At 38.7% G+C, this 19,056-nt stretch overlaps 1 protein-coding gene across 1 annotated transcript in view; it reads left to right on the forward strand.

Moving 5' to 3' along the window:
• Window positions 1-19,056, forward strand: part of LOC124153215 — a 99,763-nt gene that overhangs the window by 61,855 nt on the left and 18,852 nt on the right. Inside the window, exon 7 of the mRNA XM_046526314.1 lies at window positions 18,511-18,664. Coding sequence (XP_046382270.1) covers window positions 18,511-18,664 — 154 coding nt within the window. The remainder of the gene's footprint in view (window positions 1-18,510; window positions 18,665-19,056) is intronic.

Raw genomic sequence — 19,056 nt, forward strand, 5'->3', positions numbered from 1 at the left:
CTATAAAAACGAACGGTGAATTGTGATTTTAATGTCGACGCCGGGACACAGCGAAATGCCTGCGTGAATTTTCACACCTATAAATGTTCTAATCAACATTCGAACCATCTCAACTGAATGGAAACGTTTCCATTCACCGAAATGGTAATTCAGATTACTAATAGCTTGGCGCATCTTCGTTCAGAGAAAGCGTATAAAAGGAGCGGAGTCATGAGAGGTCGGAAGTTTTCATTATTGGCCCAGATCGGGACTTTGAGAGAGGGCCCGCAGTGAGGGGAGCGAATCTTGTCCCCGTTCGCATCTTCGGCCGCGGCAACAGACGCCGTCGCCCCGGGGACTAAGGGAAGAAAGGCCCGGCCGTTTTGAGGTCTCTCTCCCCCCGGCCATCTCTCCAACGCTATGTGGGACTCACGGTGGGCCGGCCGCCCAACCCCCTTTCGGCGGCTCCTTCTGCTGCTATATTCGCCGAGAGCAGGAGAAATCCGGCCTTCAGGGTCGAGCAGATGGGCTCCTTGCTCAAACGAGAATGAATTAATTGTTTGTCACCACTCGCTCACAGGAGAGAAATCCATGTTTACAATTTTAATTTATAATAAAAAAATAAAAATATATTTTTATGAAGACCCGCGTATTTATCGCGGACTTATTCGAATACAATAAATTTTCTATGAGCCTGGCAATGTCTTAAAATAAATTGCTTTATATGCATTAAAAACGTTGGGCTCATGTTGCAATATAGCACTCAATTTATGCTAAAGTCAATTCAAATTTAATTGACTGTAGCTCCATGTATTTCGTAATTTCATTATGAAATGCCGCTAAGTGTGAGCAGATCATTTGTTTAAACGAACGCAGCGCCGCCAAAAGGATTTTGATGGCCATTTCTTTGGAATGCTCTCCTTATTCAATTTTAAATTCTGAATAACAATCGACATATAGTTAAAATCATAATAAACTCTAGAATGTTTCATTTTCATCTTGTTCTGAGCTATCGCGGAAAATTCGGGTTGATAGCTAACCGGAAAGTGGGTTAAAATTGAGTTTTAAGATTTTACCAGGACAAGATGGCAAACAACAAAGCGAGTTTATACAAACGTTTACAATACAGGAGAGAAGGAAAGTCTCATAAAAGCCTTAATAAGTAGACGGAAGAACCATTTAAGCCACATCTTGAGAAATGATGATCTGATGAAGACAATCGTCGAGGGACAAGTAGATGGCAAGAACGGAAAAGGAAGACCTCGAATGAATTAAATGGAACAGGTTAGGAAGGATGTGAAATAGAAGAAATACGTAGGTGTGAACAGATTGGCTGATAGGAGAATTGAGTTGAGAGCTGGCTCAAACCAGTCTTAGGAATTTTGACCCGTGATGTTGATGACAAGGAGATGAGTTACATTTCCCTCGAAACAGTAACTTTCAGGTATCGCTACAAGGTCATCAAGCCCAAATCATACTTAAAATTTGCAATTGACCTGCAAATTTGTGCCATTTGCAATACTTTATGTATTCCTCGCATAATTATTGAAAAAAATGGTTACACACGTGAGTCGCCTCAATGACGGTGCGAGATTCAATGTCACCCGAACCTAAGTCTGGGTGAATCGTCACGCGGAGTCCGTGAATAGCTTCCTAAAATCCAGTCTCTTCTGAGGATACTGGAGAAAACCTCCTTTACTGTAGATCCGGCTTCTGAATCCCTGCTCAGTGGAAAGACTTTCAATTCTGCTGTCACTACACACTCTAATTTCCATAAAAATATTAAATGACCGCTATGACTCATACCATACCTGAGCACTTCACAGAAGAGAGCGCAAATATCCTAGGATAAACTAATTTTGTAAGAGATTTGATTGAATTATTGTATGAGTTATTTCTTGAGAGAAATTGTTGGGTAGTTTCACAGCATGGAATGTATTCTTTATTGAGGAAATTATTTTTTATATGATAACATCCTTTAATGCTCCTTTTTTATTTCTGAATACGTGGGTTATCGCATTCTCATGTTGAAATAACTTTTTGAGGGAGGAAAAGTCATTACAATATGATAACTTATTATGTATACTTTATTTCCGGCATTTTCTCAAATCATTATGCTACATATCTTCACTGTATCAAATCGTTATATTTTTTCATTTACTTCTTGTAACCCGTGCTATCTCAATAAAATGTTCTATCAGGCTTATATCTGGCTCTTCTTAGTCAAATAGTTCCCTCAAAGTTACTTCTTTCCAAAAACTTGTCTAGTTTAAAAAGATCGTATCACCATGCTCCTTGCCAATGGAATTCACCCGGATTTCTATTTCGTATGTTTGCCGTCTATTATTCAATCATAGTTCTAATTGTGAGTGCCATAAATACACCACACCATCTTTAATATCATGGAATCGCGAATAAAGTGAAGACTTTCGAAACTCTACTCCTTTAGAGTAAATATTTCTTTCTATCCGCAAAATTAATCTTAAAACACTATATCTTCCCTTCGAATAACACTGAGTGGTCATTTCATACTCTCGTGTTAAGTAGAGACTTCTATGTTCCATTCCACCTTCCGTGGGTGATCCATCTAATGGCTTCATCAATGCCTATTATGTTAATTCTTCCCGTTATTAATTTCATTAATTTTTTATCACGTTATAAATTAGTTTCACTCCGTCTTAATTATTCCAAGGTCACCGAAACTGAAAACTGTACTTATGTGTATTAACGTGGAAATTTATGCCATTTTCAAAAATTTATATACTCCTGGCATAATTAAAAAGAACAATGGTTCGTTACAGGTGTTTTTATTGCACTGCTTGCGTTGACTTCGTTGGCTCACCAATATATGTGGTACGAATGAATTGCGACGCATTTTCCCTTTCACAAAAATTATTATTTCCAACGATTCCTCATTTTGATACGTCTCGACTGCTGGAAAAACTTGACTGGCTTCCTAAGGTCAAGAATCAATGGCTCATGTAGAATTACTTTTCTCAAAAGCCCTTGATTAATATTTTATTCTGATTCTTGATAGTTAACATTCTGCACCTTTCAACTTGGCCGATCAATGCTTGGCTCTCGTTGATTTCCTGTAATTGATGGATACGTTTTCTAACTAATTCGCTCCACAGTCATTTGCCTGTTTGAGTAGGTAAAAATATTTTTAAAGTCCTTTTACTCCTCCATGTGTGCTGAATTCCTCCCTCCTCGTCTTTATTATCCGTACACGTGCAACTTTCTCTCATTCCTCCAAAACCCTAGCCTCTCCTAACCCTATCTAACAAGCTCTAACTCTGTCTATATCTCTATCTAACTAGCTCCTTAGCTCCTTCTTTGACTTTCGAGTTTACCCAATATTTTCCTAAAAAGTTTGTTTTTTACATTCCCCTTACTCTTACAAGACTTCCAGGCAACTATTTTGCTCTCTCCTTTTCTTTCCTAAGTGATTTCTCTTCCTTTTCTCTTGTCGCGTGTTTTTTTTTATTTTCGTATTCCACTTTTTCAACTCTACTCTGCACATTAATTAGGTGGTAGGCAGGTGATAATTTTTCGCGATTTTATTTAACAAAGTACGACGCGTTTCAACCGTCAGGTACAATAATTTTATTTACTGTATTTCATAGAATTGTTTTTAGAATAAAAAAATGGCTTGATTGTCGGAACGCGTTCTACTTTGTTCAATAAATTTGTGGAAAATTGCCATTTCTATTATTCATTAATAAGTATGTCATTCCACTATATCTCGCCTGCCTCAGAAACTTTTATTCCACTCTGCACCGTGAGACACATACGAAAGAACTGAAAATTTTATTTCTTCGTCTTAAACAGGCAAAATGTCTCATCGAAATTTAACTTCAGTAAGTACTTGAGATATGAATCGAAAACGTGAACTTGACGCAACCATCTGTCTGTTTACTTAGCCCTGATAATAGCTTCCCTGACTCTTTAGTAAATGACCTAGTTTACATCTATACATGTCAGCCTGTGATTGCTCAGCGGGGCGATCTTATAAATTAATACGCATGCGAGAGAAGTTAGATGTCTCCTTATTAAGTGCCTTGTTCATGTGGTAAATATTACATTGGCGAGACCTGCAGATCAATGAAAGTCCGATTGCAGGAACATCGGAGGGCTACCAAAAACAAGCAGCACCAACTCTCAGCCATATCTGAGTATGCTTGGAGTGAACCTGGGCATAACATCCTCTTTGAAGACGCCAGGATAATAGCTAAAGAGAATAAATACTTCCCTCGCTTGATCAGAGAAGCTATTGAGATAGCGAAAACGCCCGCAAATTTCAACAGAGATCAAGGCTACAGCTTGCATACTGCATGGAAGAGGATTCTCCGACCACCAACAATGAGAGATGGACAACCGGCCAATGAGAGAGCAGCAGCGGATCAGCAGACGCCGCCGCCGCCTATATAAGGCGAAAAATTTTATACCTATAAAAGGCGGAAAAATTTTCCAAAAATTTTACCTTCGACCTGAAGACGCTGACTGTAACGCCAGCGAAACTGTTGTCTTTAAAAAACAACAAACGCGGTGAAAAAACCCGAATAGAATGGAAAGATCGTCTCCTTATCAAGTTAAGTTACCAGCTGAAATTTGAGACGAAAATAGTGAATTGAACGTAAGAAAATTATGCAAGTGTACAAGTTTCTATTTTATTCCTCTTCATAATTGCAAGGCATTGGCAACGATAATAACGAAGGAGTTAAAAGAGTAAACGTTCAAAAATCGGTGAATCAGAATAATGGCGAGGGAAAAGTGGATCATCGTTGTGAGTAATAAAGTGTTAGAAGGAGAAAAATGAAACCCATTGGAAACATAACACCCAAAATTCATTCCACAGTATGGGTACCCTGCCCCCAGGCTGATGGAATTTCTGCCCAAAGTCGTCGGGCATACTTGGTTACCCAAAAAACAGTCTATTAAATTTTTAGTCCACCGTCACCTGTTTTGAAATTTTGCTTAGTGCAACAATATATTTCAATTTTATCGTGGTCTCCCACATATTTCGGCTTTCAGTCGTTATCGAAGGTCAAAAATCTTGAGATTGCTTTAACAGAACTCTGCACTCAACTCTCTCATAAACTAACCTTTTCTTTATTACGTATATCTTCCTTTTTTGTGTCCTTTTTAGCAACTCATTTTTCAAGATATATTAGGTCTTCCTAGGCCGTTTTTCCCGTCCACTTGCCTTCCAACGATTAGACCACAACGCCTCATTTCGTAGTCAAATTGGTTTTTTCGTTTTCTTCTTTGGGTTTTGGTTGGGTCATACTGATGAAATATTCGAACAGCACTGGGTTTCATTTTCTCCTTCTAATTCCTAATCACTCACAAAGATTATCCACTTTTATCTTCACCATCCTTCTGAAGCACCGAATTTTGAATGTTTACTCTTTTGACTCCTTTGATTTTATCGTCGTCCATGCCTTGATTCTTTGGAGAAAAACTTCAGATTCAACATTGAGTGAGTTAAAAGGTTGCATCTTTCCCGCTCGAACGGTCTTTTCTTATCAAATTACTCGCATAAAATTTACGCCTTCGCATTAAAACTTTCAAGGCTTTTTAAAATTAGATTCTTGCCAGCATTTGCCTACATCATGAATTTGGAAACAGCTTCATCGTCGATATATTCTCAGATGTAAAACTTTTGTATTTGTGATACTGGCATCTGTCGATCAAGGCCTGATTTATTCATTCTGAAAATTACAACACGATACCTAAGGCACTATTTAGTGAGTAATTCAAAACGATTAAAGTCTACACATATCCTTTCGAGAATGATGATGCATCTTAATTTCTCACTTTTATGCTTGTAATGTTTTTATGAATTGTAAATACATTCGTCTTCCACACCATGTTTAAGAGTGTAATTAGCCACTTCCCCACCTTGCTTACCTTTTCCAATGACTTATTTTCCATTTTATTCCATTCCCCGGCTGACTGGCTGCTCTAAGTGGGTGAAACTTGATAATTCATTAAAATAGCTCTTTAATATTTCGGACTCATATGACTGTAGAGAGATAGATGGACGCCATATCTTTTTTTCCCATCTAAAGGTTCTTCCCTTCTGATCTCTATCTGTTGCCTCATTTACGCAATCCCACCAGCTCATTTCCTAATTCTTAATTAGTGCGCTGCCAATTTTACGAGGACGGGCGCTATTGTTTTCTCTTCCTCAAAGGATGAACTCATTTTTTATTTTTCACTGTATCCATTCACGATTTTTTTCCTGTGTTCTCGGGTTTTTGCCAGCCATGGGTTTTGATTGGTTTGAATTTAATTTTAAATGTAATTTTTTTTCTACTTTATTCTCACTCGACACGGGTTTTGAACGAGCACCTCGAAAAGATGAGCGATATTAGCAACATGAAGCTTAGTTATTTTTATCCAGAATTTGAGTTGAAGGCCAAAGAGTGCTATTTCTGGAGGGAATAGCTTTTTTTCATGGAAATGAAGCCTATTTATGTTCAAAGAAAACTCACGCAAATGCAATAAAGGTTGGATAGTAAGGTAAAAATTGACTGGATCTTTATTGCTGCAAAAATTGAGTGTTGAACTAAATGAAATAACTGGTTTTTATGAACCCATATTCTCCATCAAAATTCTACTCACGGATATTATAAAGAGGATCCTCAAGTTTTCAAGCCTCTAAAAGTGTTGTCTCACACCGCGCATTTAAATGGGTTGGCAAAAATTGGGTAGTTTCCTTCATCAAAGAAAACGAAAGGCATTGATTGCGATTCGTTACCCACTATTACTGTATTCATAATATACAAATTATTTCGTTTTAGAAATACCGGTTTAGACGAATGGCAATGGTCCATTTCTATCCTCATTTGAAAAGGGCCAGATTGGCGCCCATGTGATACCACTCCACGTGACGTCACAGGGACCTAGTTTCTATACGAGAAGGTAGGAGTTATGCATCGTCTGAGGTTACCAATGCATGCATGAGGCGCAGAGCTCAGGGAAACATGTCTTAATAATCACTTATTAAATCTGGCTAAGATCGGAAAGTTTTCTTCATTTGAGAAGGTATTAATAATCCTTATTTAAGCCAAGCGCTACCAGCCAGCAGGGTACTCAGCTACCCGCTAGCAGCCTGCGTCGTATCAGCGCTAAGCCTCGCCTCAAGGTCACCTCACAGGGCGGCAGCGGGAACCAGAAACACGTCACACGGAGAGATTTCCCGGCATTCATACTTACGCGTCGCGTTTTCGCGCGCTTGAAATTTTTCACTTTTCATTTAATCGCGAAAAATAGATATCGTCATTTAAAAATGTAAAAGCGTGAAATACGTACTCCAGGAGTAATAATCTTTCGATTTAGGCAATAAAAAAATAATAGGAAACCACCCTATTGTCACTCGTATCGCTGATGGACGAATTGATCCGACTTTCATGGGGAAATAAGGTATAATTAAGGGTATTAACCGAAATTTATACACTTGATGATGTGATCTATCAAATTCATGACTTTTCAATGCTATTCCTCGCAATTGCAAACGCCATACTGCAAAATGTTGGAAAAAAGTGATCGCATTTTAGTCATCACCGCGCCGCGGACATTTTTGAAAACCGATTAAAATGCGACCGAATTCGTAACAGAAATCAGCCTTCTAAGGGATGGAAAAGGGAGGCCTCCTCTATGCAGTCCCCTTGATTCTACTTATGTTTGAATAGTGATTTGGTAGCTGCTGGCTTACGCTCACGCTTCATAAATCCTTGCCCGTATAAATTATGCATTTTCCTCACACGCCTGATACCGTAGATCCGTTCATGGTCGGGAAAGGTGAAAGTATAACTGACTATTGTGACCTTCGCGTAGGTGTTCTTCTATATGAGAGGAATTGCGCAACCGTTTTGCTTTCGAGGAGGGAAAAAGCATTCGCAAACAAAAAATGGTAAATTAATCATGCGAAATTTTATGCTTTCTGAATATTATTTCACCTCATTCTTTGGATTGAATCAATTGGAAAAGGATAATACAGAATTTTAATTTTTGTAGATGCAACGTTTTTTTTTAAATAAGAGGAATATTCGTTCTAACGTTGTAAGTGGATTTAGAAAGCTTCGATTAATTATAGTTGTCTATTTTTTTAATAATTAGCTAATTAATACTAAATTTTTCCAAGTTAATTTATATTAGTATCTAATTATTTTCCTCTCATAACACGAATTATGGATGGATCTATTCAATTTATAAAATTGTGCATTAAAGGTTGTTTATGCTTTGTTTTGTTTCAGTATGCATTGCTTTATATAGATATATGTATAGATAGATCTAGATAGATAGGTATAGATATAATAAATATCTATATTCAAACTCATAACAGATTATATACACATATAAATAGATATATTGAAGCAATAGCAGTGTAGTTCTTCTTATCGAATAATATTTTTAAAGTAAATATATGTCCAGTTGGTAATAGATTCAGTTCATTGATTTCGCTAGCAAGTTTTGAAAGTAATGCTAACGAATGAAATATTGAAGGAATGAAACGGTGAACGAATGCAAAGAACATGGAACCAACATGCTAAAGGATTATGAATTCCCGTAGCCATTAAAGAGTGGATTACGTTCCACTTCTTATCACATCACATAGACTTATTGATTGCGAGCCGTAGCGCACCGTCTATTAATTCGTCCGTTAACCAGGCGCAAACAAGAGCGTTACTATCCTTAGTGGCAAGATGAGCAATGTTATCTTCTCCCCAAAAATTGGTGTTATTCATACATTGCATTGTGAATTCACCAAGCAGGGAAATAAGGTGCACTGTCGTCCCCCCGTCTCCTCCGGGAAAGCTTATAAAAAAACACCATCAGGTTACCGCAAAGTAGAGTATCTTAGTGTGTATTCCATGCACAGTTCTTTTCTAAAAATCTGTATCATCAAGACCTCTCGCGTTTACGCGTTATCATATTAAAAAACATTATGAAATTGGTACGTACATATCCATTCATTTATAATCTACCGGAGGAGGGATGAGTCGGAGGGAAAATATCACGCAGCGGAAGTAGGTGGTGCGGGCCGTTCTTTGGCGGCCCGCGGTTCGGGGTAGTGCTCTTGGGTAGGGGATAATAAGGATTGCGGTGGATTATATCCCATGAACGCTTAGAGATAATTCAAGGCGAACAAAATTCCGATCACATAGCGCTTTTCATAGGTATTTTCTTTACTATCTTTCAGTCCCAAATAAATCCAATTTTGCATTCTTAGCACTAACGGCCCTTGGGGCATGAGTTCCCTTTATTTCAAAGTAACCAAATTTTACCTCATAAAAATAAACTTCAATAAAACCCAATACCTATCTGAAGGGCAGGCGTTTTTCGTCGATTTTTTTCTCAGCCCCAAAAAATCCTATTTTGGTGTCATGGTAGCCCCTGGTGTATGGGTTCCCTTTATTTATATAAAAATAGCCACACGAGTATGAAATTAATTTAGATTCTTTCAAGAGTAAGAAAACAAAACTTTTCGAAATTCTGAAAAATAAGGCCATAATTACGTCTGTAGCTCACGTACGTCAGTCCGCTTCATAGGTTTCCTTCGGATAGGTTTCGAGAGGATTACAAGCAGTGAATTAGTGTGCGATAGGGTTATGAATTCCCGTCGTGATTGGAGTCTCGATTACCTCTCTCCACAGCTCATCACATCACATAAGACTTTTGCCCTCTTGATTGCGAGCCGGGTCGCACTTAATTCGTCCGTTTCCTAGCCACGAACAATGAGGAGGAAGCGCGGAAGGTACCCCCTTCCCTTGCAAGCACAGCCGTCGAGGGTTGTTGGCCTAGTGACGGCGAGATCCGCTTGCCCCACTCACGAGCCTTCAAACAGGTTCCCGTGGGTGTGACCTCCTTAACTCGACGTCTCTTCTTCTCGTTGGCGGCCGGCCGGCGAGTCCCTCCCGCGGGGCAAGCGGCATTGGAAAGGGCGAGATCGCTCCTTTCCGGCCCTTTCTTCTTCGTCGTCTTCATCTCCTTCCGAAAGGAGGTCCGCGAAGCGTACATCGCATCCCATCTCATCCCTTCTGCCCGACCATTATGCCCTCCTTTGAGGTCAATACGCACCTTATCACACGAAATAATGGCGGCCCCGAGATTTTCTTTCACCCCACGCTCTTTGAGTAAATGTAAACAAAAGCGCTCAAGGTTTCAATCGATAATGTTTCCTTGTTCCTCAGTTGTTAATTATAAATTACATATCATAGTTTGCTACTCTCCGGCCACAACTGTTGTTTTAAATTTTTGAAAATCTGGAACTTATGCATACATATTTTGTATTTATCTTCCGTAATACTTCGCACTTAGTATCGGCGTAAAAAATGTAGAACGCTAAACTTTAAGCATTTGACGAAAATCGTCCCTCTGCAATGCACTTTACAAAAACGACGACTTTCCTCTTTTTTTTATTTTCAGTAAGATGAACAATATAAACATTTCCTTACATGAAAAGTTTAAAAATATTTTTTACATGTAGCATACGTAACTTCAATATTCATGTACTCTTCTAAACCTCGGAAATTGAATTCTACCTTTTGGCCATTTAAAAAATCAAATAATGGGAAAAATTTAATTTTAAAAAGCTATCTGTAATGCGAAGATGTCGTCCTCTCTATAAAAAATACAAAGGAAGTGCGCCAATTAAATATTTTGCTCGGGACGTAATGAGGAAGACGATCATTTCGCCGTTCTCATAGTTTTTCGCGTGTTCACTCTTTCCACCGCAGAAGCTAAACTTTGACGTTTAAACAATGTTTAATGAGTTATTACTGCAGTCGAATAAAATATGAGTAAAACGACGACACAACCCAATGGAGCTTTGGCAGGATTTAATACAAATTCTTAAATTTCAGCGTTCTACCGTAATTGCGGCGATAGTAGTTCTTAAATTTTCACCTTATCACACGAAATAATGGCAGGTAATGCCTTGTCTACACTACAGACTTAACTTAAGTGACTTCACTTAAATATAATCTTAAATGTGGTGCGGTAGCTACACTTGAGCTTTAAGTCGACTTCAGCACCGTGATTGTCTATATCGGGAAAGAGTTATGTTGACAGATGAAGGTCTAGGAGAGCAATTAGTGATTCTTTGATCCAAAGCGAATATTATTTGAAATAAACTTCCAAAATCCGTGAATTAACCATTTTGGATTTAGAAGGTTAAAAGGAAAGACCGATTTCAGTTCCTGAGGGAACGCTATATGGCGAGAGGTGATGGAGCCAGAGGAATTTAGAATTACTAAGCGTGACTTCGTGGAATGGCAATTCATAACGTAAACAAAAACACTTATTGCTAGTCAAATTCCACTGCTTTATTAAAACCATTGATGTTAAATTTCAACCATTAATTCCTCCCACGTCCAATGAAATCGCCACATCTTATCTCCCTCAGCATCCCTAGGACCAAATTAAATCCCTATGCAATAGTTTCAATAACAGTGTGTGGGAAGTTTCTGAGTGCATTCGTTTACGTTATTTTCGATTATGACACCATGGAAAATAAACTGTTTTACCGTATCCTCTGCCGTCGTCTCATTGTCAGTCCTAAAATTCCTTAAAACGTTTCTAAGTTTTATAAATCGAGTTTCACCGTGAGCAACAGGCATAGCAATTAGTTTTCACGGAAATAAAACCAACAATAAGATGAGAAACACTACAAAATAAATTCGTCGAATTAATATCCCCAACACTAGAAATTAACTAACGTAATAGAACGCTCAATAACCACATCATACAATACAGCACAACTTAGAACATAATCAACGGGATGATGTGAGATGGGTATTTATGTGCCATTTACAACACATGAAGAGCTTCAACCGTGCGGAAACAGTTGCCTACGCAATTTAAGTTGGGTTCTAAGATGACTTAAGTGGAGGTGTACTTAAATGAAGCTGGTGACACCTACACTACCAACTTAAATACAGAGCCAACTTAAGTAGTCACTTAAGTTACTAGTGTAGACCCGGCATAAGGTATGGTATTTGAAGGAGATGACCGACAGCTGAGGTCATTTGCGCCGTGAGGGAATGGTAAGGAAGAGAGGAGAGAAACCCGGCGTCGGAATTACCCTGCTCTTAACAAAGGGCACCACGGCTTAAAGTCCCATCCGACGGACGGAGTGCTGCATTTGAAGTTCCCTCCACAAGATTCTCATGCAGGGATCGGGCAGCCTATGAAAAATCTCTGCCACCGCCGGGATTTGAACCCGATTCGAGTGGGTGGCAAGCCAGCACTATAGCTGACACACCAATCCGATCCCCGAAATAATGGCAACCCAAAGATTTTCTTTCACCCCACACGTCTTGAGTAAATGTAAAAAAAAAAGCGCTCAAGGTTTCAGTCGTTACCCGCGCAATTTTATGGGATATCGTCATGTTCATGGGAGTAATAGCGACTTAACGCTAGACTTATAGGGAAGAGGAATCGCTCAGTCATATCAAACCCTGGTAAAATAAATCTAAATTATGTAGGTGGCTGGCAATAAATAAAAACTGAGGACAGTATGGACCGTACCCAGCCTAAATAATATCATGGAAAATGAAAAGAGATACCAAATGATGTATAGAATAATATATTAACAAAAATCTGATATTTTTCCTTCTTTGTGGTTGCTAAATTCAGTGGACATGAAATTTTCGATAAAAATAACGTGTAAGCAATGCCATAATCAGACAATTACATTGTCCGGGTTTTCCGAACTTACATGAGTCACGTGCACGGAAGCCGAAAATCGATCTTCTTTATCTTGAACTCTGAGAGCTCTACTTAAAAGGCCTTGTTGTTATGTGTTTTAGTTCCTTTGAAGGTTCCTTAGACTGGGGATGTGGCAAGAGAGCGCGGGCTAGTCACATGGGGTGCCTGGGTTTGATTTTAGGTGGCTATAGCATTTTCTTTCGAGCCTCGTGTAACAGCGAGCACTTTCACTTTTTTTTCAAGATTAAGAAATCGATATCTGGGATCTTGTGACCCTTAATTTTTTAAATCATTTGTTTGCATTTTTTTGTCTTGCATTAACACCGATACATTCCGGCGCGAGTTACGTTAGGGTATCAAATTGCGGCCCAAAGAATTTCAACTCGCCGCTTCGTTTCATAAGCATTGTGTCCATTTCGACGCTAGCAGTTGGACAGGCGAAGGGAAATATGCTCGCAGATAAATTTGTGGCCTCAGGTGTTTGAATCTATGAGCTTCAGAAAATATTTGAAACTTTATCGACAAAATTCTTCTCTCCTGAGGATAGAAATTTGTCACTACTTTATTGCAAAAAATGCTTATTTTTTACCTTTTTGTTGCTCGCAAAAAATGCTCGTGTGTTTTGTCTCCAGGACAACCAATAAATGTTTCATTCATTATTTTTCGGCGAAAAATTGACGGCCTTAACCCTTTAGTAGATGTGCTGATGACGTCACGCGCCTCTGCCGCGTGAGTCAAAGCTTATCAGCTAGTCCTCCCATACATCGTTTGGTTATCAAGCCTGAATCACGCGATCATTTTTTTCATCCATTTGGAGGGCGCGATGCCACAAAAAACTGACCTTTTCTAGCGATCATTTTCCGCGCGATGGCTCGAGGGATCGGGTTTCCATCACTCGGCACGTTCCTTTTCCGAAGCTGAAACCATAAGCTCGCACCGTTCTTCAGGCAATCAGAGTACACGGCCGTCCACAGCGATTGTAACGCCACGCTTGGCTTTTAAAGTAGTCGGCTTTATTAGTTCATGAGATTATTTCCTTGAAAAAATAGTTTTATTTTAGTCACCTATCATCTTAAAGTAATAGATATCATTTTTCGTGGGTTTAGAGAAAATTTGTTGAATACTTTAATTTCACTTCAGTACTGATTTTTCTTAAAGCCTTTTGCGATTTTTGCTTCTAGTGGGGGGGGGGGCAGCTCCCCCCCCCGCTGACCCTCGCTAGGTACGCCCATGGATACTTTAACATGGGTTCTTATGGAGGAGTACGGTTTTTTCGAGCTAGTGAAGGAGTGAAGTTGTTGAGACAACACTCATATGAAGCAAAATTTTGTGGCAAATCTAAATACGTTCGGGAAAGAATAAGTTCACGATAAAATAAGAAATACATTTGCGAAAAACTGCCTGAAACTAACTAGATGGCCGCCGGAATCTCTGCTACCAACATCGCAGAACGAGAACCACTACACCGACTTCGCCTAAATTACACAAATATATTTAGTTTCTCGGCTTTTACATGCGTCTTACGTATCTTTTATTTGTAAATAAAAATATTTATTTAGGATATACCACTTAGATTGTGAATATTTAGCCAAGGTATGTCTTAGCAGTTCATTGAAGCAGTGTGGAAACTAGTCAAGTTGACTGCGGTAAATACCTTTTTAAAAAATCATTGTTGACGTTTGCATTATGCTGCGGTTCAAAATTGCGCTCACATTTCATTCTTAATTATATTTTTCTTTTGTTGAAATTTTTTGGCAACTGTTTTGCGTAAATATGTGTTATGGTATTTGGAGGAGGTGGCCGACAGCTGAGGTCATTTGCGCCATGAGGGAAGGGTAGGTAAGGAAGGGTGGAGAGAAACCCGGAGTCGGCATAAGCCTGCACTTAACGAAAGGAGCTAAGGGGATCACGGCTTAAACGTCCCATCCGACGGACGAAATGTTGCGCTTGAAATGTCCTCCACACAACATTCAATCAGGGATCGGGCAGTCTCTGAAAATTCACTGCCACCGCCGGGATTTGAAATTTTGCGTAAATAATACGTAGCCCGAGTACATCACTTGGCTTCAGCCGATTCCACCTCAACTACCTGAATTGAATGACATTTGTAAATAAAATACGGAAAGTGACGGAATAAGATATGGAAAAAAGGTGGGAATGAACGTTTGATTCAGAAAATGATTTCTTTGGACTCTGAAAAGCAATCACTCGAACAATCACTCAGAGGGTCGGAACAAAATATATTTCTCTTCCATCTCCCGTTTCACGGCATTGAACTGCGATTTTGGGTCCGAGAGAACGACACCATTCACAATACCATGGTTTAGTTCAGAGATAGTTCTACGCTTGTTTATCCAGACCAGCATTTTATTTGAATCTTAAAGGTGGGTTTGGTTGCTTGATCTTTAGTTTTTATTTCGTTAAGAACACTCACCACTCCAGCTCGTTCGCGTGTATTTTGATTTTTTCCTCGACAAATTCTTTGTTTGAAACTTTGACGGAGTGAAATTTTCGGGGACTAATAATGAAGACTCTTGCCAAAATCTCTAGTTAGACTCCTACCCTTTTTCTACTACTTCTACTCTACTGAACTTCCAACTCTAGTTAAAATTTAACCTCTGAAATAAACGGTAGGCGATTACATTGTGTACTTCCTTACGAACCGGCTAATACCACCGGCGCGGCGGCAGAGGATATTTTATCGTTCGTATTCTGCCGCATTACATTGTAGTCCTAGGTTTCGTTTCCATCTTTGTTTGTACTTACTGGACCTTACATATGCTGGTGGAGTTTTTTTCCGTCGTATAATCATATTAACTATCATCATGATTCTAGATATTGAGCTCTAAAATATGAAAAATATTTTGCATATTGAGCATTAAAATATGAAAAATGTGAATTTACTTTTTAGTAATAGTAAATTGATAAAAGCGCTTATAATACTTACTTTAAATAAATTTCCGGGAGAGACATCAGAAATATTACATACATTATTAAAAATTATGATACACATATATTGTTAAATATTCCGCATCAACCATGAGTTTTGTGTATAAAAGTAAGCATCATTAAGACCTTTTGTGTTATCCTTGATAAATAAAAATTCATAATAATATAAAGGTATCAAAAACCAAAGTTACGTTGAGTGATACAAAATAAATACATGTGGGTTAACGTCGTGGGTTTTTATTCGGGCAAAGAAAAGTTTGCCTGTGATTTTAATGGCGCTGGTTCGGCTGTTAAGAGTGCTTGCTTCTCATCTAGTAGACTCGGGTTCAAATTCCGGCGGTGGCAGAGATTTTTTATAAATTGTCCGATCCTTGTTTGATAGGTTTGTGGAACGCATTTTAAGTACAGCGCTCCGCCCGTCGAATGGAACGTAAAGCCGTTGACCCCTTGGCGTCTTTCGTGAAGAGGAGGCTAATGCCAACGGTTCTCTCAACCATGGCGCATTTGAACTTAGCTGTCGATTGCATTCACAAACAATAGTTTCTAAACCTTGAAAAGCTATTTGATGAAGATTCGTCAGCATTAACGGTGAAAATTAATGGTAGGCAGGGAAACTCACGAATTCTGTCCTCGTTAAAAAAAATGGGAAGAAAAAGAATGGGAGCTAGAAATGAAATGAATGGCCGTAGTTCTTCCAAAATCCAGACTGGGTGGCCGCAAACAGGGTGCGTCTCTCATGTGTGCTGTAATAGTGGGCCACTGCTTCGTGCAGACCAGGTTGTTTGGTGGGAGCGAGGAAGGCCTCAACATGTTGATTGAGGTCGCCGCTCTAAGACCCCGATTTGTGAATATGATTCTGGGTGGCATATTCGCTTGTTGGCGGGGCTGTTTCGTCTACTCTTTCCTCCCAGCGCACATTACTCCGACCTTATCTCAGAGTAAAAATCACACGATCATTTTTCACGGGCAATTTTATTGATCATTACAGCCATGCTGGTTAATGACGGGGAGAGCAATGATTTAAGCCATCATTTTCTTTGTGACATGGTTAATTGAGACTTCCTTGTTTACTTTTTTTCGTCTTACTTTTTACTTTTACTTCATGTTTACTTTTTTTCGTCATCATGAAGTTCAATGGCGTCGTCAGAATATGCGTTTGTTCTCATGCGCTGATTGGCTGCTGCTGTATTTCATATAGTAAGTATTCAGTGATGGAAAAGGCGACAACAACAAATGATGGAAGTAATTACAGTGAACCCTATCATTGCCGCCATCCCTATAAATGAGTCATCGTTTGAGTTGTCATTGCCGCCATCCCTGAACTTGAAAAATGATCGTGTGATTCACGTGAGCTGTAAACGAGAACGATTTTAGTTTTTTTTTTTTGATGAAACCAAGGTTAAAATTTCAAAATTTCAGGTCCCATGATCCTTTTTGGGTCGTATTAGGTGATTGCAGTGGAAGCGTCTGTTTACAAGTTGTTTATTGCAATTGAAAATTTTATTTTATTTGAATATGCTGTTGGCGGAGAATAATAAGAAGTACAAGGAATTTCGAAGAGAGGTACAAGAATTTCATAGAAATCGCGCATTTTGTCGCAATGAAACAAAGGCGAGTTGGACCGAATAACTATCAAATAACCATGTCTATTTTCTATATGCGCCAAACAAAAAATACGATATTCAAATCGCGGAATTAACTTTTGTAACATTCCCTTTGTAGGCGCTATTTTGTTTTTAAAGTCTTTTTAGTGTTATTCAGATGGGTTCTTAGTGTTTTAATTTTATTTCTGATCATTGGTAAAAAAAAATGTCACACCTAAATACCTAGTGAGCAGTGTTTATTTCAGTCATCGAGAGAACATAATAGCGGATTCTAGCGAAGGATTCCGATGCATAAACTATTCAAGGGGCTGGAAAAACTGATACCCTATTGGAACGAGAGATCTCTATAATCCTAAAAGAGCTACTTAAGTGTTGAAGTTTATAGATCATTGTTGAAAGAATAGCCAAATGAATTCAGATATATAATTTGCTACAACTGATTTGTGCCACATACATGGGGGATATATGGCGTAATTTGCGCCGTAGAATTTTTTCCCTAATATGTTTCATTTTCGCTTTCCTCATCTTGTCTTCTGGTCTTAGAAATTATTCCACAATATTTGTCTGTAAAAACTCGAATACCTTAACACACATCTTTGCAAACATCTTAACACACATAGCAAACATCTTTGACTCCGTTGGTATTCTAATGTGAAGCGTGTGTCTATAATATATGTCACCATTGTCGCGGTTTTGAAGTAAAATAATCGTATAACGATGTTTAAGATCACTGAATGAAAATTATTATTAAAATATAATTTATTTTTTTATCTACTTCAATGAAATCAATATATGTATCCACTTTTATGCGTACATTAATGAATTGGCTCGTCAAACTGAAAATGTCGGGATTTCGATTGGGAATAAAACCGAACTCTTAGGGTTTATTTTTCATTGCCGTCATCATCATCAGTCAACAATCCTAAGATTGGTTTGACGCAGCTCTCATTTCCATCGTTCTATTTGGTGGCCTTTTCATAGTGACGTATTTCTTCTCTTTTATATCCTTAATAACCTGTCCTATGTAATTCATTCGGGGCCGTCCCTTGCCCTACTTCCTGACCACCTGTGCATCTGCGATTGTTTTCATCAGACCATCATTTCTCATAATGTGTCCAACTAAGTTTCTTCGTCTTCTCTTCAGTGTTTTAGAGGAAATTTCTCAGTGCAAAATATTTTTTCAATTGCTCTAGCATGCATGTTATTTATTATTTTCCCCTCCGTAAGTCACGATTCATTCTTCTTCCTTTTTCTCCAGGTGCTGCAAATGATGAAGGAAGTGGCGGAAGACGAGGATGACGACTCGAGCGACATCTCTGGCTACCACTCCGACTCCGACTCGGCCATCATGATGTCCGGGAACTCGCCGTACATCAGCAAGAGGGCGCGCTACAACTTCCTCACACGCTCCAGTGAGTCGATCCCTTTGTCGCTCAACTCGTCCGTTTAGCGTAACTTGAGAGGAAGTAGTTGTGATGGTTGAAACGCATTCTCTCTTGAATGAATTAAATACAACTTTTCCTCATGCTCACATTCAAGTGGAGAAAATTTGCCAATTTTTATGACTGGGATGGAGCTAATAACCATTTGATTTGTCTTAAGCTTTTGTAATCTGCCTGGTGACGGATACTACTTTTTAGATGTTGTGCAAACATTCTCATAGTGCATAGTATGAAACATTCGATTTAAAATTTAAATTTTAATGCCTCGTCTCAATTTTAAGTGAGGAGTGAAATCCTAGAAAAATTTCATCTTATTTAGAATCTACGCGAGTGGTGAAAGCAGTTATTAGGAGAAAATGGAC

This window comes from Ischnura elegans, chromosome 2 (genome assembly GCF_921293095.1).
Source record: "Ischnura elegans chromosome 2, ioIscEleg1.1, whole genome shotgun sequence".
Taxonomy (NCBI): domain Eukaryota; kingdom Metazoa; phylum Arthropoda; class Insecta; order Odonata; family Coenagrionidae; genus Ischnura; species Ischnura elegans.